Source organism: Chrysemys picta, chromosome 16 (assembly GCF_011386835.1).
Source record: "Chrysemys picta bellii isolate R12L10 chromosome 16, ASM1138683v2, whole genome shotgun sequence".
In the NCBI taxonomy this organism is placed as follows: Eukaryota; Metazoa; Chordata; order Testudines; family Emydidae; genus Chrysemys; species Chrysemys picta.
Window position 1 is genome coordinate 7,293,357 of NC_088806.1, and position 24,979 is coordinate 7,318,335.

General features: G+C 52.4%; 2 protein-coding genes across 17 annotated transcripts in view; one reads left to right on the top strand and one right to left on the bottom strand.

Annotated features, from left to right (window-relative positions):
* Positions 1 to 13,810, bottom strand: part of LOC122172870 (zinc finger protein OZF-like) — a 50,201-nt gene extending 36,391 nt beyond the window's left edge. For 2 of the 3 annotated variants that reach the window (XM_065569666.1, XM_065569663.1), the window contains exon 1: positions 13,672 to 13,810. The gene's annotated coding sequence lies outside the window, so the exon portion shown is untranslated. The remainder of the gene's footprint in view (positions 1 to 13,671) is intronic. The other variant, XM_065569667.1, reaches the window with a different exon arrangement.
* Positions 13,811 to 13,834: 24 nt separating this feature from the next.
* LOC101938097 (zinc finger protein 501-like) overlaps positions 13,835 to 24,979 on the top strand; it is a 66,740-nt gene continuing 55,595 nt past the window's right edge. For 2 of the 14 annotated variants that reach the window (XM_042845403.2, XM_065569993.1), the window contains exons 1-4: positions 14,000 to 14,254; positions 21,355 to 21,431; positions 23,307 to 23,395; positions 24,069 to 24,195. In XM_042845403.2, the coding sequence (XP_042701337.2) occupies positions 23,318 to 23,395; positions 24,069 to 24,195 (205 nt within the window). In that variant the 5' untranslated portion in view covers positions 14,000 to 14,254; positions 21,355 to 21,431; positions 23,307 to 23,317. The other 12 variants (XM_065569988.1, XM_065569989.1, XM_065569981.1 and 9 more) reach the window with 10 other exon arrangements.

Genomic DNA, 24,979 nt, shown 5'->3' on the forward strand with positions numbered 1-24,979 from the left:
TGCTACTGTCATTAATGCACACAGGCTTTTACTCCCGTCAGTGCCGGCAAGACCCAATCCAGTGACAGGACTGAACCCTTATTTTCCCATCACATGGGACAGTCTCAGCTGAGGGGGAGGGGATACAAAGGGAAAAGAGTTGTTGCAGCCATGTTGGTCCCAGGATATCAAAGAGAGGTATTTTTAATTGGTCCTAAAAGAAATGACCTCACCCACCTTGTCTCTTCAAGAGATCTGAAAGTGGCAGAAGGAGACAAACAGGAAGACAGAGCTCAGGACTCTAAATCAAACATTTTCAAGCCCCTGGAAGAAACTACATTTCCCTTCTGCCCCTGGGTATGTTTGTGTCCTATATGAAAGACCACCTCATTCCTCTCACAGCAGCAAAGAGAGACTGCAGCCAGCCCCAGATGGTCCTTCCCCATTGTGGGATGTTCATTGTAAGGAAGTTTGTGTGTGGTGGATGCACGGGATGGGTCCTCAAACAGCTAGACCCATCTGCAGACTGGAAAGTCAGGGCAACTCCAGCACAGTGTGGGGGCTGTGGTCAGGGGTAGCAGTTCTGGAGCTGGGCCTCTGCCCCCTCTAGGTCCCATGGCAGATGGCTCTGGCAACATCAAGTGGTTCCATCACTGCAGGGGAAGGTTGGAGTAGTGTCTGAGATCGAGGTGAGGATTGTGTGTGGGAGTCCATGCCCAGGAATGGGGGATAGAATTCACCTCCTCACCCCTCTGCAGAGTCCAGCAACTAGGGATTTATCCAATGAAGTGGATGACTTTGAACCAGACACTGAAAGATCCTTGTGCCTTAGGTTCCACACTCCCTCCCCAGACTGCCGGGGGCAGCCAGGGATAATTAGCAGGTTATGGGAATGGTAAAATGAGAATTCATTAAGAACTATGATATGTGTGTGTGTTATTAGATCCCCAGACACCCACCAATCCCCATCCTTCTTCAAATGAGCTATAAATATCTAAGACAGGGGTGGCCAACCTGTGGCTCTGAAGCCACATGCGGCTCTTCAGACGTTAATATGCAGCTCCGGGTATAGGCACCGACTTCAGGGCTGGTGCCAACTTTCCAATGTGCTGGGGGGTGCTCACTACTCAACCCCTGGCTCTGCTGCAGGCCCTGCCCCCACTCCACCCCTTCCCGTCCCCTCCCCTGAGCCTGCAGTGCCCTCGCTCCTCCCCAGAGCCTCCTGCATGCCACAAAATGGCTGATCGGGAGGTGCAGGGAGGGAGGGGGAGGCGCTGATCAGTGGGGCTGCCGGTGGGCAGGAGGCTCTGGGAGCAGGGTCGGGGAGCTGATGGGGGGCTGCTGACGTATTACTGTGGCTCTTTGGCAACGTACATTGGTAAATTCTGGCTCCTTCTCAGGCTCAGGTTGGCCACCCCTGTTCTAAGAGATTCTGCTACAGATCCTGCAGTGAGATTCTGCCCCTCCCCACTTTCTATAGCAGCACTTTTAAGAACAGGTCAGGGAAACATGTAAATACTTTGAACCAAATTCCAGAAGCTGTTCAGCATGCACATGTCGGTATAATCTCAGCTGGAACTTTATACAGTAAAATGCCTTATTTGTAGCCCTCTGGCGATTGGCCGGTGTCACTACAGGGCAGAATTAAGTGGAGGCTTTAGGTGTGAATGTCCATCCCCTAGCATATTCTGATTGCTGGTAATTTCAATAGATTATAGTGATATTTATTTTTAAGCCCTTTTTTAATGTTTACAATTTCAATGTTCAGAGCTGTGGGAAGTTATGGGGATGGTCAGACAATTATTTAATTACAGTACATGTTGAGATTCAAAGAGCCAAATCATATAACTGTTCAAAAACAAAGAACAGGAGTACTTGTGGCACCTTAGAGACTAGCAAATTTATTTGAGCATAAACTTTGGTTGGCTAAAACCCACTTCATCGGATGCATACAGTGGAAAATACAGTAGGAGGACATATATATATACACGCACACACACACACAGAGAGAACATGAAACAATGGGTGTTACCATAGACACTAGAGTGATCAGTTAAGGTGAGCTATTACCAGTAGGGGAGAAAAATAAAACATTTTGTAGTGGTAACCAAAATGGCCCATTTTCAGCAACTGACAAGAAGGTGTGAGGAACAAACAGTAGGGGGGGAAGAATAAACATGGGGAAATAGTTTTACTTTGTGTAATGACCCATCCATTCCCAGTCTTTATTCAATTTGCAAATCAATTTCAATTCAGCAGTCTCTCGTTGGAGTCTGTTTTTGAAGTTTTTTGTTGTTGTAATATTGCGACATTTAGGTCTGTAATCGAGTGACCAGGCAGATTGAAGTGTTCTTCAACTGGTTTTTGAATATTATAATTCTTGACGTCTGATTTGGGTCCATTTATTCTTTTACGTAGAGATTGTCCGGTTTGGCCTATGTACATGGCAGAGGGGCACTGCTGGCAATCTCTATGTAAAAGAATAAATGGACACAAATCAGATGTCAAGAATTATAACATTCAAAAACACACTGGAGCTAAGCTGTGTTGATGCATTTTCATTTACAGTGGTACAGTTTTAATCAGATGCTTATGAACACCAGGGGTTCTCAAATTGGGGGTCAGGAGGTTATTATATGGGGGGCTACGAGCCGTCAGCCTCCACCCCAGACCCCACTTAGCCTCCAGCATTTATAATGGTGTCAGATATATAATGAAGTGTTTTTAATTTATGGGTGGGGGGGGTCGCACACTGAGGCTTACTATGTGAAAGGGCTCACCAGTACAAAGGTTTGAGAATCACTGTGCGACACAAAGCAGTCAATAATTGGTGTGCTTTCATTAATTAACTTGACTGTGTGCTGTGCATTGCTTTTAAAAAAAAATGGTGTGAGCAAGTGTCAAACTTTCAGGCATTAATAAATGGAAATTAGGTGTCAGTTCATTTCTCATGTGTTTAGCTCGTAATTTTAATTTCAGTTTTGAATCAGTATTAATACCATGTTGTTTTAATAGTGTTAAGGTCTATTTGTATAATTGTTTGCAAAATTTCACTGGATATTGTGAACCAGCCGTCTTAACCTTTTATTTTGAGATTCCTAAATACAATCCAGCACACCCCTCCTGAAAGGCTGCAAGCCCTGGCTGTGACATGCTTCCTAGAGAGCAAACACCCGACAAGCCCTTTCGCCCTAAAATCGCTTTTGGCTCTTTGACATTGCTTTATCCATCCCACCAGAAAATGCTATAGGTAACCAGGTAATTACAGCAGACCTTCACTAGGTATAGTTCTACCAGCTATGTGCCAAAATTCAAATGGTTCTGTTTCTTTTATCTTTCATTCAGCTTTGCAATTATTAGATCCCATTTAAAAACTGGAAGTGAAATAACCAAAGCAAGTTAAGAAGAGAATGACATCAGGCATAGGTGGGGGTAAAACAATAAAGGGAAAGAACTGACTATGCAAAAAGGAACATCCCAAACTATCAGAGACCCAGACCCCAGTTCAACTGAATCCACCCCAGCCAGGCATATCAAGCTTAGCCCCTGAAAAATCGCCCATCCCATCTGGCAGTGAATGCTGCGTGTTCCAGATGGAGCTATGGTGTGTGCGTCTGCTCTGCTGACATGCTGCTTTGGTACAGAATGCACCACGGCCACAGGGAGCAGAGACATGGACTCCAACAAAACAAAATCCCAGATACACCTCCAACATCGCATCCCCTCCCCTGGGCTGGCTCCAGGGTTTTGGCCACCCCAAGCAGCCACACACACACACACACAAAAAAAGCCGCGATCGCGATCTGCAGCAGCAATTCGGGGGAAGGTCCTTCGCTCCTAACGGGAGTGAGGGACCGTCCGCCAAATTGCCGCCAAATAGCTGGACCTGCCGCCCCTGTCCGGAGTGGCCGCCCCAAGCACCAGCTTGCCAAGTTGGTGCCTGGAGCCGGCCCTGCCCCTCCCCCACCTCCACATGGCCATTCTCGGACTATTGCTAACAGTTCCTTCCAGCCTTCAGCACTATAAATAAATAAAACATGGTGCCACAAAAGGTAGATGGTACCAGAGAAACCATATCTCCTTCTGTGAGAAGGTAATTAGCTTTTTGGACAAAGGAAATGCAGTAGCTCAAATGTATCTGGATGTCAGTAAGGCATTTGATACAGTTCCACATGGGAAACTATTCATTAAATTGGACAAGATGGAGATTAATATGAGAACTGAAAGGTCGATAAGGAATTGGTTACATGGGAGACTACAAGGGGTTATACTGAACGGTGAGTTCTCAGGCTGGAGGGAGGTTATTAGTGGAGTTCTTCAGAGATCAGTCTTGGGACCAATTTTATTCAACATTTAGTGACCTCGGCACAAAAAGTGGGAGTCTGACACAAAGCTGGGAGGGATTGCCAATATGGAGGAGGGCAGGAATATCATGCAAGAAGATCTGCATGACCTTGAAAACTGGAGTAATAGAAATTGGATGGGTTTCAGCGTGGTAGCCGTGGGATGAAATTTAACAGTGCAATAAGTTAGTACTGTTATACAAAACACCAATGCTACCTCACCTTGCCCCAAAGAGATCACAATCCAAGTAGATTACGGGTAGGAGGAAAACAGAGATGGGCTGTGAGTTCCCCAAGGTCACCAAGCAGGTCAGTAACAGAGCCAGGAACAAACCCCGGTAACTCCAGAGCCCCGTTACCTGCAGTTTGGAAAGGTCCCCAGACCACATTGTAGGCTGCAGGAAGAGGAGGTTTGTCCATGGACGTACAGGCTGTCTTGGCCTCAGCTGCAGTCCCTGCACCCAGGAGAAGTCAGTGTCCAGTCCTGTGGGGATGTGCTCCTGGCTCATACCTCCAGCATTCACTGCTGCCCCTCCATTACCAGCTGCACTGTACAGCCAGCCCCACGCCTCAGTGACGTCACTGTCCCCCCACACACCCCAAACCTTCAAATTGGGACCTGGTGCACCAGTGCCAGAGTGCACTAGTGTAAATTCTGTCTATACAAAGGGTTTGCACCAATGCCTAAAACACCAGTGTGGCAGAGATCGTCATTACCCAAAACAGCAGTACGGTGGTACTAGAAATGGGATTTTTCTAGCTCTGTCACGGACAGCCTGGGTGACCTTGGACACGTCAATGTTTCTCCTCCCAACTTTAGTCTATTTACCCAGCTACGCACTCACTGGGGTCTCCTCTCTCTCCAGAGCTGCTCACCACTAAAACCTGTGTGGGTGTCACTAGAGCTTAGGTAGTTCAGCTCTGGAATAGTCTTACAAGGGTGGCAGTGGAATCTTTTTCCCTGGAAGTTTTTAAGAACAGGTAGGACAAGCCTCTGTCAGAGATAATCTACATAGACTTGATCCTGCCTCGGCAGAGAGAGGTGGACTTGATGACATCTTAAGGTCCTGTCCAGTCCTACCTTTCTATGATGCTATGCAACATGTACATACAAAAACACAACATGCAGAAAAAAATCCCACCACAACATAATATCAGGCAATTCAGAAAACAAAAAAACAAAAACACAACCGACACTCCACAGCATAAAATGACAATGCAAAGGAAAAGAAAGCAACACAATGCAAACTAACACACCTTAGGACAAAAGCACACAACGGAAAGAGCTCAACTGAAACCAACACAACACAGGCACCAAACACGCTGAGGCAAAACAATTCACCATAAAACTATGCTACACAACATGGTGCATCACACTTCCAAATGGCACCATGCAAAACAGCTTAGCGTAGAGTACGACGCAGCACAAAACAGACTTATTTCAATGGCATGGAAGGGATCTTGAGAGGTAGTCTATTCAAGCCTCCTGTGATGAGACAGGACCAAGTATCCCTAGACATTCCCAGACTGGTGTATCTCTAACTTGGTCTTAAAAATCTCCAATGAAGGAAATTCCACAACCTCCCTTGGAAGCCAATGCAAGGCAAACACTCAGACCAAAACAATGCTGTACACACACACACACACTGGGCTTGTGGATAAGGGAAGAGGCAACAATTCAAACAATCTGGGTTCAGTTCCCAGTTTTGCCCCAAATTCTCTATGCAAACTTGCGCAAATTACTTCAGCTCTCTGAGCTTCTGTTTCCCCATCTGTAAAATGGAGAGTAGTCTCCCCATTGGCCTATTTAGCCTGTGAGCATTTTGTGTCGAGGACTCTCTGTCATTGTGGGCATGTCTACACTGCAGTTAGACACCGGTGGCAGGCCCATGCCCATTGACTTGGGTTCACACAGCTCAGGCTGCAGGGTTGTTTAATTGTGGTGTCAATGTTCCTGCTTGGGCTGCAGCCCAAGGTCTGGCACCCTCCCACCTCACAGGGTTCTATCGCCTGGTTCCAGCCAAACCCAGACATCAACACTGCAATAAAACAGCCCCTTCACCTGAGCCCCGTGAGTCTGAGGGTATGTCTACACTACGAAATTAGTTCGAATTTATAGAAGCCGGTTTTATTGAAATCGATTGTATACAGCCGATTGTGTGTGTCCACACAATAAAATGCTCTAGGTGCTCTAGTCGGCGGACCGCGTCCACAGTACAAGGCTAGCGTCGACTTCCGGAGCATTGCACTATGGGTAGCTATCCCACAGCTATCCCACAGTTCCCGCAGTCTCCGCCGCCCCTTGGAATTCTGGGTTGAGATCCCAATGCCCGGATGATGCAAAACAGTGTCGCGGGCGGTTCTGGGTACATGTCGTCAGGCCCCTCCCTCCCCCGTCACAGCAACGGCAGACAATAGATTTGCGCCTCTTTACCTGGGTTACCTGTGCAGACAACATGGAGCCCGCTCAGCTGAGCTCACCGTCACCATATGTCCTCTGGGTGCCGGCAGACGTGGGACTGCATTGCTACACAGCAGCAGCTGCTAACTGCCTTTTGGCGGTAGACGGTGCAGTAGACTGGTAGCCTTCATTGACGATCTGGGTGCTGGCAGCCGTGGGGCTTGCCTTTTGGCAGTAAATGGTGTATTACGACTATTAGCCGTCCTATTACAAGTCGGGTCATCGCACGTTAGCAGAGTCTTCCCCGAGCAGCCGATTGTGCAATAGGCCTGAAGACCATCGTCATACGCCGCCCCGTATTTGCTGCCAAGCACCCAGAAAGATGCCGAGGGCTATCAGTCACGCTGCACCGTCTTCTTAAGATGTAAAAAATAGATTTGCTCTGTATTCATTTGCTTCCCCCTCCCTCCGTCAAATCAACGGCCTGCTAAGCCCAGGGTTTTCAGTTTAATCTTTGGTGGGGACCATTCTGTGTGACAGTTGTTTGTGTTTCTCCCTGATGCACAGCCACCATTCTTGATTTTAATTCCCTGTGCCTGTTCGCCATGTCGTCACTCGGCCCGCCCTCCCTCCTTCCCCTAATAGTCCGTCAGATACTACGTTTGCGCCACAGCTCAGAGAGCCGAGAAGCGGTTCGCGCCTTTTCTTTGAATTCTGGGTTGAGATCCCAATGCCCGGATGATGCAAAACTGTGTCGCGGGCGGTTCTGGGTACATGTCGTCAGGCCCCTCCCCCCTCGTCACAGCAACGCAGACAATAGATTTGCGCCTTTTTACCTGGGTTACCTGTGCAGACAACATACCACGGCAAGCATGGAGCCCGCTCAGCTCAGCTGAGCTCACCGTCACCATATGTCCTCTGGGTGCCGGCAGACGTGGGACTGCATTGCTACACAGCAGCGGCTGCTAACTGCCTTTTGGCGGTAGACGGTGTAGCATGAGTGATAGCCATGGGGCTGGCAGCCGTAGGGCTGCATTGCACCAGCCCCTTGCCAGGCGATGGTATATTATGACTGGTACCCATCATCGTCGTATTGGTGTGGCTGTCAATCATGGCCACCTGGGCAGACATGTTACTGTTTCGATGATGATGGCTACCAGTCGTAATATACTATTTTCTGCCAATTGCCCAGTATTGTCTGCTAAGCACCCAGAAGAGGCCGAGGGCGATGCTGGGTGCTGGCGGACGTGGGGCTGCATTGCTACACAGCAGCAGCCCCTTGCCTTTTGGTAGACGATGGTATATTATGATTGGTACCCATCGTCATCGTACTGGAGAGGCTATCACTCATGCTGCACCGTCGGCTGCCAGCTTAAGATGTAAAAAATAGATTTGTTCTGTATTCATTTGCTTCCCCTTCCTCCGTGAAATCAATGGCCTGCTAAGTCCAGGGTTTTCAGTTTAATCTTTGGGGGGACCATTCTGTGTGACAGTTGTTTGTGTTTCTCCCTGTTCCTGTACCTGTACGCCATGTCGTCACTCGGCCCTCCCTCCCTCCCGCCCTCCCTCCTTCTCCTGGTCCATCAGATACTACTTACGCGCCTTTTTTCTGACCAGGCGCCATAGCTAGCACTGGGATCATGGAGCCCGCTCAGATCACCGCGGCAATTATGAGCACTATGAACACCACGCGCATTGTCCTGGAGTATATGCAGAGCCAGGACATGCCAAGGCGAAACCCGGACCAGGCGAGGAGGCGATTGCAGCGCGGCGACGAGAGTGATGAGGAAATTGACATGGACATAGACCTCTCACAAGGCACAGGCCCCAGCAATGTGGAAATCATGGTGTCACTGGGGCAGGTTGATGCCGTGGAACGCCGATTCTGGGCCCGGGAAACAAGCACAGACTGGTGGGACCGCATCGTGCTGCAGGTATGGGACGATTCCCAGTGGCTGCGAAACTTTCGCATGCGTAAGGGCACTTTCATGGAACTTTGTGACTTGCTTTCCCCTGCCCTGAAACGCCAGGATACCAAGATGAGAGCAGCCCTCACAGTTGAGAAGCGAGTGGCGATAGCCCTGTGGAAGCTTGCAACGCCAGACAGCTACCGGTCAGTCGGGAATCAATTTGGAGTGGGCAAATCTACGGTGGGGGCTGCTGTGATCCAATTTGCCAGGGCAATGAAATACCTGGTGATAGCAAGGGTAGTGACTCTGGGCAACGTGCAGTCAATAGTGGATGGTTTTGCTGAAATGGGATTCCCAAACTGTGGCGGGGCCGTAGACGGAACCCATATCCCTATCTTGTCACCGGAGCACCAAGCCACCGACTACGTAAACCGCAAGGGGTACTTTTCAATGCTGCTGCAAGCCCTGGTGGATCACAAGGGACGTTTCACCAACATCAACATGGGATGGCCGGGAAAGGTACATGATGCTCGCGTCTTCAGGAACTCTGCTCTGTTTCGAAAGCTGGAGGAAGGGACTTTCTTCCCGGACCAGAAAGTGACCATTGGGGATGTTGAAATGCCTATCGTGATCCTTGGGGACCCAGCCTACCCCTTAATGCCATGGCTCATGAAGCCGTACACAGGCAGCCTGGACAGGAGTCAGGAGCTGTTCAACTACAGGCTGAGCAAGTGCCGAATGGTGGTGGAATGTGCATTTGGACGTTTAAAAGCGCGCTGGCGCAGCTTACTGACTCGCTTAGACCTCAGCGAAAAGAATATCCCCATTGTTATTGCTGCTTGCTGTGCGCTCCACAATATCTGTGAGAGTAAGGGGGAGACCTTTATGGCGGGGTGGGAGGTTGAGGCAACTCGCCTGGCCGCTGATTACGCGCAGCCAGACACCAGGGCGGTTAGAGGAGCACAGCAGGGCGCGGTGCGCATCAGAGAAGCTTTGAAAACGAGTTTTGTGACTGGCCAGGCTACTGTGTGAAACTTCTGTTTGTTTCTCCTTGATGAACCCTCCAAACCCCCCCCCGACCCTGTTCACTCTACTTCCCTGTAAACCAACCACCCCACCCCACCCTCCCCTCCCGCTTGCAGAGGCAATAAAGTTATTTTTTTTTTAACATTCATGCATTCTTTATTAGTTCCTTACAGAGGTAGGGGGATAATTGCCAAGGTAGCCTGGGATGGGTGGGGGAGGAGGGATGAAAAAGGACACACTGCATTTTAAAACTTTAACTCTTATTGAAGGCCAGCCTTCTGATGCTTGGGGAGGAGGGATAGCTCAGGGGAGGAGGGATAGCTTTGGGGAGGAGGGATAGCTCAGTGGTTTGAGCATTGGCCTGCTAAACCCAGGGTTGTGAGTTCAATCCTTGAGGGGGCCACCTAGGGATCTGGGGCAAAATCAGTACTTGGTCCTGCTAGTGAAGGCAGGGGGCTGGACTCTATGACCTTTCAAGGTCCCTTCCAGTTCTAGGAGAGAGGATATCTCCATTAATTTAAATTTAAATTTAATTTAGATCATCTGGGGTGGAGTGACTGGGTGGACGGAGGCCCCCCCACCGTGTTCTTGGGCGTCTTGGTGAGGAGGCTATGGAACTTGGGGAGGAGGGCTGTTGGTTATACAGGGGCTGTAGCGGCGGTCTCTGCTCCTGCTGCCTTTCCTGCAACTCAACCATACGCTCGAGCATATCAGTTTGATGCTCCAGCAGACGGAGCATTGCCTCTTGCCGTCTGTCTGCAAGCTGACGCCACCTATCGTCTTCAGCCCGCCACTTGCTCTGTTCATCCCGCGATTCAGCCCGCCACCTCTCCTCTCGTTCATATTGGGCTTTTCTCATCTCCGACATTGACTGCCTCCACGCATTCTGCTGTGCTCTATCAGCGTGGGCGGACATCTGCAGCTCCATGAACATCTCGTCCCTCGTCCTACGTTTTCTCTTTCTAATGTTCACGAGCCTCTGCGAAGGAGAAACATTTGCAGCTGGTGGAGGAGAAGGGAGAGGTGGTTAAAAAAAGACACATTTTAGAGAACAATGGGTACACTCTTTCATTACAAGGTCGCATATTTCGGCTTGCAGGCAGCCATCGTAGGCCACAGTGTTTTGGCTTTTTTAACCTTCTTAACATGCGGGAAAGGTTGCAAACAGCAGCGCATTTCCCATATCAAGGATGAATTGGGTTGTCCATTTAAAATGGGGTTTCAATGTAAAAGGAGGGGGCTGCGGTTTCCCGGTTAACATGCGGCACAAACACAAGTAAACCACCACCCCCCACACACACACACACACGATTCTCTGGGATGATCACTTCACCCCTCCCCCCACCGCGTGGTTAACAGCGGGGAACATTTCTGGTCAGAAGAGCAGGAACGGGCGCCTCTGAATGTCCCCTTAATAAAATCACCCCATTTCAACCAGGAGAGCTTTCCGCTCCATCCCCATACACGTTAACAGACTTTTCCAGTAGATGTACTGGCCGCGATTGCCAGGGCAAAGTAATCATTAAACACGCTTGCTTTTTTTTTGTAATGTTTACAAATAGTTACAAAGTTACACTCACCAGAGGTCTCCTGTGTGCCCTGAGGGTCTTGGGTGAGTTCGGGGGTTACTGGTTCCAGGTCCAGGGTCACAAACATATCCTGGCTGTTGGGGAAACCGGTTTCTCCGCTTCCTTGCTGCTGTGAGCTACCTACAGTACCTCCATCGTCATCTTCCTCGTTCCCCGAACCGTCTTCCCTGTGTGTTTCTCCAGTGAGAGAGTCATAGCACACGGTTGGGGTAGTGGTGGCTGCACCCCCTAGGATCGCATGCAGCTCCGCGTAGTAGCGGCAAGTTTGCGGCTCTGCCCCGGACCTTCCGTTTGCTTCTCTGGCTTTGTGGTAAGCTTGCTGTAGCTCCTTAATTTTCACGCGGCACTGCTGTGTGTCCCTGTTATGGCCTCGGTCCTTCATGGCCTTGGAGATCTTTTCTAATACTTTTCCATTTCTTTTACTGCTACGGAGTTCAGCTATCACTGCTTCATCTCCCCATATGGCGAGCAGATCTCGTACCTCCCGTTCGGTCCATGCTGGAGCTCTTTTGCGATCCTGGGAGGACTCCATCACGGTTACCTGTGCTGATGAGCTCTGCGGGGTCACCTGTGCTCTCCACGCTGGGCAAACAGGAAATGAAATTCAAACCTTCGCGGGTCTTTTCCTGTCTACCTGGTCAGTGCATCTGAGTTGAGAGTGCTGTCCAGAGCGGTCACAATGAAGCACTGTGGGATAGCTCCCGGAGGCCAATAACGTCGAATTCCGTCCACACTACCCCAATTCCGACCCGCAAAGACCGGTTTTATCGCTAATCCCCTCGTCAGAGGTGGTGTAAAGAAACCGGTTTAAAGGACCCTTTAAGTCGAAAGAAAGGGCTTCGTTGTGTGGACGTGTCCAGGCTTAATTCGGTTTAACGCTGCTAAAGTCAACCTAAACCCGTAGTGTAGACCAGGCCTGAGTCACCTGGCATGGGCCAGCTGTGGGTTTTTTAATGGCAGTGTAGAGATACTTTTGGTGTCTGTTCAGTACCTGTCACACTGGGGACCCTGATCTTGGTCAGTGTCTGTGTAGAGCCCTGCACAACAAGGGGCCTGATCTCAGCTGGGTTCTCCACAGTGCCCAGCACAAGGGTGCAGAACTCAGCTGGGGTCTCTGCAGCTCTAGGAACAACAAGGTACCTGATTTTGTTTCCAGTCTCTGCAACACCTGGCACAATGGGAGCCTGATTTCACTTTGTGTTGATGCAGGGCCTGGCACAACAGGGGCCCGCAGCTCAGTCAGAGTCACTGTAGCACCCGGCACAACAAGGTCCCTGCTCTCTGTAGGGTCTGTGCAGTTCCTGGCACAAGTAGTGCCCCAAACTTGGTCAGGGTTTGTGCAGTGCCGGGGACCTGATCTCAGGCAAGGCCTGTACCACGCTCAGTATGATAATAGCCCTGATCTCAGTCAGAAGATTTTCAACAATTTGATATCAGTAGTTCAGAACTGAGGAGAAAATGGGGCACAAACTAAATATTTGCCAATATAAGAGAGAAGCACCAACATCTGGGGAGATTTTATGTCACCATTCCACAGTTCAAGACAAAAGAGGGGAAATTTGAGGGGAATATACAGAGATATTCAAACAACAACAACAGAATGGGACAGATTCTTCTTGCCTCACATTTACATGGCCAGCAGGGAGCCCTGGGTGATGTCGCTTTCACAGGGGAAAGGAGTGGGCCTGGAGTCAGAAGGTCACTGGGTGTGGGGAGGGGCTGGCTATGGGGTCTGGGAATGTGACTAGTAGGCGATGGGGGGAGTGGGCTGCAGGGTTGGGCAGCATGGGGGGGGAGTAGCTGGCACTGGGAAACCTGGGGCTGGGCTGTCTCCATGGGGGATGCTTGTTCCTCCCTTCCCTTCCTGGGCCTTTCCATGCCCTGTTGCCAGCAGAGCATGGCCCCCCAGCCCAGCCCAGAGGTATCCCTGTCTCAGGGCTCTCCCAGCCTCTGCCCATTAACTCTCTTCCCATTTCAGAAATCACTCAGGGGAACGATTTCCCACCTAAACAAGGACAAGTCACTGCAGGTAAAAATGGGGGGGGACGACACCCCAAACCTGAGATTTGAACTGGACATTGGCAAAGAGAAGAGAAAATGGGGCACAATTGGGGGAGGGGAACAGAGACCTTCTCAGGAATTTGAGGGAAGGGGGGGGTCACCCTGGATGTTGCTCTCTAGAGCCCAACCTCCGCCCAGCCCTACGCAGGGACCCTAGTGGGGGCCGGGCCCCTCCCCCCCACGTGGTGCCCCAGGGCAGAGCCGGGCCGGGCCGGGGGCGTTGGGCTCCTGCGGGGACAGCAGCTCTGAGTCCCCCGCGGGCGCTGCCCCCAGGGAGCAGATCCCGGCGCTGCGAGATGCCGGGTCCCCCCCACGGACACTGGGGCAGAGTCACCGCCCGGCCCCGGGGCTCGCTCCGGTACCTGGAGGCTGCAGCTCCGCAGCGGGGCGGGCAGAGCCCGGGGCGGCTCCATCGGGAGCAGGGCGCGGCCGGGCACGGGGGGGTTAATGGGTCTCCCCGGCACAGACCCTCCTGCTCAGCCCGGCCCCGCAGCGGCAGGGAGTAACAGCAGGTGAGCGCTGCCTCTACACATGCGGGACTCTGCTCATGCCCAGAGCCGGGAGACACAACGTCACTTCCACTCCTGGGGGAGTCAGGAACTACATCTCCCTGCCTGCCCTGGCGGCCTTTCCGCCCTCTTCAGCTCAGGTATGGGAGGGGGGGTCAGCAGCTGTTATTGCGCATGCTCCATGTAAGCTCGCTCGTTCTGCCCCCGCCCAATATCACTATCGCTGCTGTCTTCGTGTGATCCGGGCTTTGGCACAGACCAGACGCTGCTGCTGTCGCCGTGTGATCCGAGGCCCGGGCTGAGCAGGTGCTGCTCCCCGGGGTCTGTGCTGGGGGGGATCCTGGCATTAATCTCTCCCTGCCCGGCCGTGGGGGGGAGGGGCGGCTTTCTCCAGCTCGGACCCGCCCCCTGGGCAGCCCAAGGCCGGAGCCCCCCGGTGAGTGAGAGACCCCGGGGGGTGCTGGGTCCGGGCAGGAAAGTGACTCTCTGCCCTGGGGAACCTGGGAGAAGCCTCGGAGCTGCCTCAGCCCCAGTTGAGCTGCAGCAGGATCTGCCCCCGGCACCGCTGGGATTGGGCGGGGAGGCAGAGAGTGGGGCCCTGCGGGGGGTCCCCTGTGGGGTGGGGGTGTCGGACAGGGAGGGGAGAAGCCAGAGTTGTGGGGGGGGGGGGGGGGGAAGGTCAGTGGGATGTTGGGGAGGGGGTTTGAACTGTCTCTGTACAGCCAGGAAATTCCCCGGGGGAGAGGTTTTTTCTCTCTGAGGGTCCTGTGGTACCTTTGAGACTAACAGAAGTATTGGAGCATAAGCTTTCGTGGGTAAGAACCTCACTTCTTCAGATGCACTTGCATCTGAAGAAGTGAGGTTCTTACCCACGAAAGCTTATGCTCCGCATCTGAAGAAGTGAGGTTCTTACCCACGAAAGCTTATGCTCCAATACTTCTGTTAGTCTCAAAGGTGCCACAGGACCCTCTGTTGCTTTTTACAGATTCAGACTAACACGGCTACCCCTCTGATACTTTTCTCTCTCAGTATCTCACACGTGGCTATAAAATCTGGGGAGATTCCCCCCTTTCCCCTCAAATGATCAGCTCTCTTCTCTCCCCAGATTTTCCCCTGTTCTCTCCATGAGTCTGAAATGTCAATTTAAAATCTCTAATGAGGGGGATTTTCCCACCCCTTTTTGTCTGCAGTAATTTGTCCTTGTTTAGGTGGGAAATTGTTGCCCTGAGTCATTCCCCAAAACATGGCTTCCCCTGGATTGGGGATGGGATCCTGGTTCTCTGCCAGGGCCGGGAAGGGAGGAGCAAGTGTCCCCGATAGGGACTGCCCAGATTTCCACCCGGTTTCCCAATCCCACTTGCTGCCCGCTAACTACCAACACAGTTGCCCCCAGCAATCAGTTGTCAGTCACCTGCCCGTCCCCCACGGCTGCCCCCTTCCCTCATCCAGGGAGCCTTCCCTCTCCCCCCCCCCCCCGCTCCTTTGCTTTCTTAAATCAGCTCTTCAAAGGGCTCCTTGCTGCCCATAGGACTGTGGGGGGGGGGGGGGCGGAAACCATCACTGTGTGTTTATGTATTGGACAGTTGTATAAAATCCAGTCCAACAGTCCCCCTTTTCCACTAATTATTTAATAGCAATATAAAATCCCCTCAGATCTTGGTGTTTTTCTCTCATGTTATCAAATGGAGTTTGTGACATGTATTCTCTGCAAATCTCAAAGATTGGTATAAAATACGCTAAACATTTGCCCCACTTCTCTCTAGTTGTCTATTTCTAATTGAATAATATGCCCTGAGATTTCCCCCTGTCTCTCTAATTGTAAAATACTAAGAAAATCTCAGATTTACACGTTTTCTCAGATTCTTGAATATGGATATGAAGGGAGGGGAATCTCCCCTAAGCCTTACTGGTGGGTGCCCCCTTCATATCTCACAGCAGCTGCTGGTTAGTCGGATCAGGTGAGTGCAAATGTTTGCAAAATTGAGCCAAAATCTCTCAGATTTCCACCATTTCTCTTTTATTTCTGAACATTGATCTCAAAGCTCAAGTTTTGCCTCTTTCTATGTCACTATCAAATGTCAATTAAAAATCCTCTCGGGTTTGGGGCTGTTCCCCATGTTTCTGAATCCCAGCAACTTCTCCTTTCTTGCCTGTTGCCCTGAATCATTCTCCATCCTGGATGTTGTAGGGGGTTAAATTGCCTAGAGATCATCTTTCCCGTCTCCTTTGAGAATCATTTGTTCCTTCCTATATCTCTGTTAAAATGTTTGCTGATGAAAGAGACCAGCCACATATTTAATACACATCAAAGCCAGAGGCCTCCCCCTGTTTGGGGGGATCAGTGGTTCCCAGCTGATAACAGGAGAGTTGGCTGGACCCTTTTCTTTTCTCCATCTGGCATGGGATAAGGAGTTCACTCTGAGTGCAGCGTGGGTCCAGAAGTATCCCAAACCCCATGACAAATGGTCTCTGAGCGGGGCTGCTTCCTGCAGTGCTAAGATATAGCCACCTCTGGGGTGGCCATTATTTGCTAGTGACAGGGCATGGAAATTTCTTAACTATTTTGGCCCACCATGCCTTCCATTCTCCTGTTAAAGAAGCATCCCCCAGGACTCCCTCTGCCTGTGTGACTGGTCAGCAGGGGGTGGTGATAACTTTCTATTCACTTACCAGACAGTGTGAGGTAACACTGTTGCTGGGGTCGGGGGGGGGGGGCACATCTGTGTGGGGAGATTACAGCTGGAGCTGAAGGGGCATTGTGGTAGGGGGAGGTCTCTGGGTGGCTGGGCAGGGGGTACCCTAGTCAGGTTGCTGGGTTCTGGAGGTTTGGAATTTTGGGGGGTGGTTCTGAGGTGCCCAGTGTCATGGAGTGTGGGGGGACACAAGACCCTGCACCCCCAGCTTCCTGCGATTCACCATGACTCTCAGCCAGCCAGTAAAGCAGAAGGTTTATTCAGACGACAGGAATACAGTCCAAGACAGGTCTTGCAGGCACAGACAACTGGAGCCCCCCCAATTAGGTGCATCTTGGGGCCCCAGGGCACCACATCCCCCTTGGGAGGTCAGAGCCCCGTCTCCCTCCCAGCCATTCCTCCAGCCAGTTCCCCAACTCTCTCCCTGCAGCATCTCCTCCCCCAGCCTTTGTTCAGTTTCCCCGGCAAAGGTGTCACCTCTAACCCCTTCCTGGGTTCTCATATTACGTGCTCAGGTATTCTCCCTCAAGGCCAGTCTCCCATCCCCCAATGCAGGCCATCCTAGCCACACTCCCCTGCCTTCCCAGCCAACACTCCCCACTCAGCATTCAAAGACCACATACCACATTAAGAACAGTCCCAGTTCATCACATCTCTTCCCCCCCTTCGAGACCGAACTGAGTGGGGTCACTTCAGCCAGTGACCTGGGGAAGTTCAAACCTACCCCCGTTCCCGTGGATGCACCAGCATCCCTCCCATTCCTTGGTGAGAATTACACCAGGCCCTTCCAGTTTCAATCCCCCCCTCAGGTCGGGTGTGCTCGATGGCACTCGTAGTTCGCATGTGGGAAGGTTTATACGGTTTATGTCCTTTTCCCACCCCAATACCCCTGGGGTTCCAACTGTGCTGGGGTCTTTTCCCAGCATTCCAGTCTGGAGGTCTGTGATTCGGGCTCTCTTGGTTCAGAGCCCCCCTTTTTACCCTGGCCCCCCTCTGGGAAGGCTCCTCTATGCTGGGCAAGGGTCCTAAAGCCATTTTCCCCTTGTCCCAGGTCTTTCTCACCCTCTGACAGGGGTCACAGGCTCAGCAGTACTGTCGGACAATAACAAAGACCCCAAGCCAGTAAAAGTTACGTAGCACCCTTTGTTGGGTACTCTAGGTTCCCTGGTGCCCTGAGAGGGGAATGGCATGGGCCCGGTACAGCAGCTGGCGGCGATACTTCCGGGGTACCACCAGCTGCCTCCTGATTCCCCCTGACTCCATTTTCCCTGGGGGAGCCCATTCTCGGTACAGGAACCCCTTCTCCCACAGGAACCTTTTCTGGCCACTTCTCCCCATGGTCTGTACCCGCACTGAGGTCGGCCAGGTCCCTTATCTTCTGCAAGGAGGGATCTTTCTGCAACTCAGCCTGGAACTCAGCAGCTGGGACAGGGATGGCCACCTGCTCTCTCTCGCCGGCTGGGTCTGGAACCGTAGCCTCCGTGAGCCGTGTCCCTGGGCACGCACTCCCCCACCAGGTTAGGGTCCTGCGCCTTGGGCAAGGCACCCTCCCCAAGGCCAGGGCGCAGTGCCCCTCGCTGGCTCTGGCTAGGGGTCACAACCAGGGCACCCTGGAGGTTGCTTGGCCAGTCCTCCAGGCCCCCCCCCATCAACACCTCAGTGGGCAAATACGGGTGTACCCCCACGTCCTTGGGGCCCTCCTTGACCCCCCACTTCAGGTGTACTCTTGCCATGGGCACTTTGACTGGGGTCTCGCCCACCCTCGTCAGGGTCAGGTAGGTGTTGGGCACCACCCGATCTGGGGCCACCACCTCAGGCTGGGCCAGCATCACCTCTGCACCCGTATCCCAGTATCCATTGACCTTCCTCCCATCCACCTCTAGGGGAACAAGGTACTCTCTCCGGAGGGACAGCCCCATATCCACCCTGTAAACCAAAAACCCTGAGTCTGGAGCATCCAGCCCCCCCAGAGGAGCTGGCCTGGAGCTCTCTTCCCTCCTTAGCGGGTGGTACGCTGCCAGCCCCCCTTGCCTGGGAACGCTGCCTCACGTTCGGCTGAGTTGCTACCCAGTCAACCCTCTGTGGGTTGAGTCCGCTCAGTCTGTCCCTGAGCCTGGGGCACTGGGCCCGTATGTGGCCTCTTTGGCCACGGTGATAGCAGCCCATGTCCCGTGGGTCCCCTTGAGCGGGTCGGATGGACCTGACACTGGATGTTCCCCTTTGGTGGGAGTTCTCCATATTTCCCTGCTGGGATGTCCCTGGTGACTCTCTCTGCGTTGTGGTGGGACTGTTCCTTTGGGACTCCTCCCTGTTATCCCCTGACCGGCTCTTCACAAACTCATTGGCCAGCCGCCCTGCATGTCGTGGGTTCTCTGGCTTTTTGTCCCTCAACTACAGCCTCAGGTCGCACCGCTCATACAGTTGCTCCAGTACCAGCAGTTTAACCAGGTCCTCCTTCATCTGGGCCCCATCTACCCGCTTGCTGGCGTATCCGTCCATGCGGACGGCTAGTTGCAGATATGAGATCTCAGGGGTTTTATCCTGACTCCGGAACTTTTCCCGGTACATCTCAGGAGTCAGCCCAAACTCAAGTAGCAGGGCCTTTTTGAATAGTTCATAGTCCCCTTTCTCCGCCTCTTCCAGTTGGCAGTACAGTGCCACAGCTTTGGGGTCCAGTAAGGGGGTTAGAACCCGGAGTCTGTCTGCAAGATCAACCTGGTGCAACTCGCAGGCCGTCTCAAAGGCATCCAGGAAGTCATCCATGTCCTTCCCCTCTTTACGTGGGGCCAGGATGCACTTATCAAAGCTCCGTGTGGTCCTGGGTCCCCCCTCACTCACCGCAGCCGGGGGCTTGCTGCCCCTCAGCCTCGCCAGCTCCAGTTCATGCTGATGCTGTCTCTCTTCATGCTGCCTCTGTTTCTCTTTTTCCTCCTGTTCATGCTGTCTCTGTTGTTCACAATCCTTCAGCTCTCTCTTTCTCCCATTCCAGCCGCTTCCACTCCACAGATGCTGAGCGTCGCTGGGAGGTTCCCCTGCTGGCCAGCGAGCTTCGCCAGGAGGATCCCCTGCTGGCCGGGGGGGGTGTCACGGTGCTCTCGGTATTTGCTGGGCTCCTCCCCACCCTCCCCCTAGGCATAGGAAGGAGGGGTATCGGGAAGCCCTCAGCAGATGGCTGACCACTCCCAGCTGGGACAGACACTGGTTCCTGCGCTGCATTTGTCAGGCTGCTTCCCTCAGAGACAGGGATTAGTTCATTTCAGCTATCTCCCTCCTCCAGCTGGGCAATGAGCTGTTCTTTGGTGAGCCTCCCACTGCGCAGCCCCCTCTGCTTGCACAGCTCCACCAGGTCGCTCTTAAGCCGCTTGGCATACATCTTCCTGCTGGCCACTCACAGGCCTGCGTGCTCACCTCTCCCCACAGTTTCCAGGAAGAACCCCTAGTGTCCCAGTCCTTCTTGAGGTCACCACCTCTATGCCAGGGTCAAGCTGCAGACTCCTCCGCCCCTGGGACCACTTGCTGCGATCCCCCGGGGGACCCTGTTACTGCAAAAGTCCTTCTCGCTGGTCACACGCTCCCAGGGGTGAATCGCCCCCTGAAATCGTCTCTCTCTGACTCTTCAGCCAACCGGCTCCCCGTCAATCCCCCTTCGTTTTACTGCTCCCCAGTCACTGCAGGGAGCGCTGTCCATGGGGTGCAGTACATCCCACCGCTGCACCAGTTGTCATGGAGTGTGGGGGGACACAAGGCCCTGCACCCCTGGCTTCCTGTGATTCCCCATAACTCTCAGTCAGCCAGCCAGTAAAGCAGAAGGTTTATTCAGTTGACAGGAATACAGTCCAAGACAGGTCTTGCAGGCACAGACAACAGGACCGCGCATCCAATTAGGTGCATCTTGGTGCCCCAGGGCACCACAGCCCCCTTGGGAGGTCAGAGTCCCATCTCCCTCCCAGCCATTCCTCCAGCCAGCTCCCCAACTCTCTCCCTCCCAGCGTCTCCTCCCCCAGCCTTTGTTCAGTTTCCTGGGCAAAGGTGTCACCTGGCCTCTAACCCCTTCCTGGGTTCTCATGTTACATGCTCAGGTATTCTCCCTCATGGCCAGTCTCCCATCCCCCAATGCAGACCATCCTAGCCACACTCCCCTGCCTTCCCAGCCAACATTCCCCACTCAGCATTCAAAGACCACATACCACATTAAGAACAGTCCCAGTTCGTCACACCCAGCCCTGAGGCTATGGGTCCTGGAGGTGGGTATTGCTGAGGGCCTGTTGGCTGCAGAACAGCGGGGGTGGGCGTATCTTGGGGAGGCGGGACAGAGGGTTAGAAACTGCCTGGTGCTGTGCCAGGGGCTCTGTCTGGGCTTCCATCACTTGCTCCTGGGATTGTTGCCATACCCAGTGCACAGAGCTGGGGGGGGGAGGGGAGGATCCCCAGCACTAGGTCAGGGGATGCTAGGCAAGTGGAGTAACGGGTCCCGCTGTGAACCATCAGGGGGTCCCGCTGGGGGGAGGAGGGGATCCCAGGCAAATGGCATGGCAGATCCTGCTGAAGGGCAGGCGGGGGTCCTAGGCAGGCGGTGAGGGACTGCGTTCCCAGTGGGAGATCCCTGGCTTCTGGGGGCTCTTGGTGGGGGAAAACTTTTGGGATTCCCAGCCTGGAAGTGATTGTCTGGTGGAGGTTCTCTGGCCGGTGGGTCTCTGAGGTTGTATCTGGGATCCCTGTCCAGGGACTCTGGCAAATGGGTCCTAGGGAATATCTGGTGGGACCCTGGCTGGGGTTCTGGGTACTGGAGAGTGTTTGGGGGCTCTGGGGACTGCTACTAACCATGCTTCTTCTCCCTGATCAGCTTGTGCCAGAATCCTGGGAGCATTCCCCAGCTACGCCCAGTCACCGTGATAACTTTCTATCCACTTATCATACACTGTGAGTGTGAAATCACAGATTTTGCTTTTCTCCTCTCTTGAAAACTGCAGGAACTTCCGGTTCTATTAGGAAAATTCATGCCCCCCATCCTTGTCCTAGTTCTGGGGGGGGTGAGGGAGGTGGGAAGTGAGTTAGCACTGCCATACAATGGTCTCTTCCACAGCATTCTGGATTCATTCTTTCTGAAATCTGGTTTCATTGAAATCACTGTTAATCCAGAGTCACTGTATGGAAAGACAAGGAGTGACTCCAGATGGACAGTGGGGCAAATGAGATTAGTAATTCTCCCTGTCAAGAGGTGCTCTCATTAGCTGCTCTCCCCCAAGAGCTAAAGGAGGGAAGGCTGCTCAAATGCTTTGTCCTTCTCTGCCCAGGATATTGGGGTTCAGCTTCCTGGGTCACACGCTGCAGCCTCCATTGTGATCTGGGAGACCAGGCTTAGGAGCTGCTGCCCTCCCAACGGGGGTTCAGTGTGGGGAAGTGACCTTAATTAAAGTTTCTTCTCTGCCCGGCCCAGGTGATAACTTTATCCAGCTGGTACTAGCCCCATAGGGAACCCCTGAGCCCTGTTAATGCTAAATTCTGAGCCAGAGACTCCTGGTAACTGAAAGACCTCAGGGAAAGTGCTTGGGACTGGCATGAAAGTGACTCTGCACAAACAGCCCCTTCTCATTTCTCCTCCCATTAGCAATTGCCAGGAGAAAATCCAGCCATGGGAGAGCAAAGAACCCAGGAATGGAACTTTCCCAGCCAGATGGGCAGAGAGAGGGGACAGGGAACGGAGAAAGAAGGAGAAAGAGAGACTGAAAGGGGCTGTGTTAGAGAAGAGTTTTGAGAGAGATTTCCAGATCTCTAATCTACTGAGAGAGATGTATTACTGCATGCTGGGTAGAGTTACTTTGCTGTGCACAAGATGAGGATCAGACAGAGGAAAACCCAGTTCCTGACTCCATATCCCTCCTGCTGGGGTGTGGCTGCCCTGCGGTCAGTGTCAGAGGGAATTATCGAAAGTGACTCCTTCACTTCTGCTTTTTTCTAGCCTTGTGTTCAGAGACTGAGGCCTGGTCTACACTGGGGGGGATGAGGGGGGATCGATCTAAGTCAACAAAGAGTCCTGTGGCACATTATAGACTAACCGATGTATTGGAGCATAAGCTTTCGTGGGTGAATACCCACTTTGTCAGGCGCATGTAATGGAAATTTCCAGAGGCAGGTACAAATATGCAGGGAAGAACTCTATGCATCCGAAGAAGTGAGGTTTTTACCCACGAAAGCTTATGCCCAAATAAATCTATTAGTCTTTAAGATGCCACCAGACTCCTTGTTGTTCTGGTGGTAATGAGGTTAGTTCAATCAGGGAGGATGAGGCCCTCTTCTAGCAGTTGAGGGTGGAGAAACTGCTTTTGTAGTTGGCTAGCCATTCACAGTAGCTGAAGTGGACGTACTTAGATCGACTTACCGTGGTGTCTTCACCACAGTGAGTCAACTGCTGCCACTCCCCTGTCAACTCTGCCTGCGCCTCTTGCCGAGCTGGAGTACAGAAGTCTATGGGAGAACACTCGGGGGTCGATTTACCACGTCTAGACTTGATGCAATAACTCGACCCCCGTTGGATTGATCGCTGCCTGCTGATCCAGCAGATAGTGCAGACATACCCTAAGTTACGGGATGTGGGGAGGGAGGTTAAAAATGTGTCTGTGGGCTTAGCCTGGCAGGAGGGGCCAGATCTACACTGTAATAAAGAGATCAAGCATTTTCTCAGCATGGCAGAATCTAGGATGTCTGTCTGCAGGGAAAGGGCCTGGGGGAATCGTGCTGTGAAATTAACTAAAACCTGTTCTGAAACCTCCACAACTGCCCTTCCCACCCAGACAGGCTGCTGAACGATGTCCATGTTTCGCTCCAGCTCATCCCATCCTCCCGTGGGACAGGGGAGAGAAATGGCTGCAGAGGAGCCAGTTCAGGTAGGTATTATCAGGGGATTGCTGGTGGGAGAGGGACAGCAAATACACCGGAGATGGGAAGGTTTGCACAGTCTGGTTTGGAGGTTGGAGCAGGGCAGGAAATGCACAGGGTGGAGAAAGGGAGGAGGATAGGGTGTGGCAAACCTGCTGGGAGTTGTTTAATGAGCAGCCTAGATTCTAGGAACAGACCCATGAGGTTCGGAGGTGGAAATGCTTAATTTGTGGAACAGAAAATAACCCACCTACATGGAGCTAGAAAAACTGACCAGACTCATAGTGCTGGAGCCTGATCCGACTAACCAGCAGCTGCTGTGAGAGATGAAGGGGGCACTCACCAGTCAGGCTTAGGGGAGATTCCCCTCCCTTCATATCCAGCTCCTCACAATGAGGAGGATGTTGGGCTTCCTACCAGGGAGCTCTTCCTGGACCCTGCTAGGGGCTCCATCTCCTGTATCAGTCTGTGGCTAGTAGATGTGTGATGGATCTGCTGGGAGAGAGGAGGGGCTCTCTCTTCATCCCCTCACCCTGGTGTTTCCTGGATGCTCTGAGCAGTGTGGGACTCTGTTGACTGTGATCCACCCAGAGCTTCCCTTTGATTGGCTCCTCTCCCCCACGAATAGTGGGGCTATGAGTGGGGCAACAGGTACTGAGTGTTAGACTCTTACTCTTTCAGAGGCCGGTGACCTTCGAGGAGGTGGCTGTGTATTTCACCAGGGAAGAGTGGGCTCTGCTGGACCCTACTCAGAGAACTCTCTACAGAGACGTCATGCAGGAGAACTATGAGAATGTGACCTTGCTGGGTAAGGGTTACTGTCCCCTCGGTTCTTTGAAGGGGAAATTAAGAGATAAGGTTCAGCCCCACAATGCCACTTCTACTCTGTCCTGTTTCAGCATCACCCCAATATGCCAGTGACACACACTACCAGAGACCCTCCCCTGCTGCAGAACACTTTGGGGACAGAGCACAGGAGCAGTATCGCACAGTGTCAAATATCTCCTGTTTGCACAAGTAAAATTGGGGGTTAGGTCCAGCAGAACCAACAGAAGCTTCCTACCTGTGGTCTTCTCTCAAACCCTGAGCATTCTCCACCCAAACCAGAATGTGCTTGGGGTGTAACAAGCAGGCTGCTGGAGTCAGAGCTGCTGGTCCAGGGTTTCTTAACACACATACACTCAGAGCGTCCTTGAATGCTGGCTGGGAGTATCCAGATGGGAACTCCAGCAGCAGAACATTGAATCTCACCCAGGATTACAGATCACACAACTCCTCACTGATCTGGATTGCACCCAAGCATGTGAAAATGGCTTAGGTTGGTAGTGAAACTTCCAGAAACCTGGTGAGTGTTGCTCCTCCTTCACCATGTGTAATAGCCACAATCTCTCTTCTCTGCAGGGTCCTTGGATTTTTGAGTCCCTCATTCCCAAAGTCACATGACCTGATTCTTATTTTTCACATTTTGCTTTTCCAGACTAATTAGAGTCTGTTGCTGCTGAATTACAGCTTCTAATTTCCCAGTGTTCTCCACACTCGGGGATTTTGACTACTCCATCCCATTACACTGGACTCACTAGATTCCCTAGTTC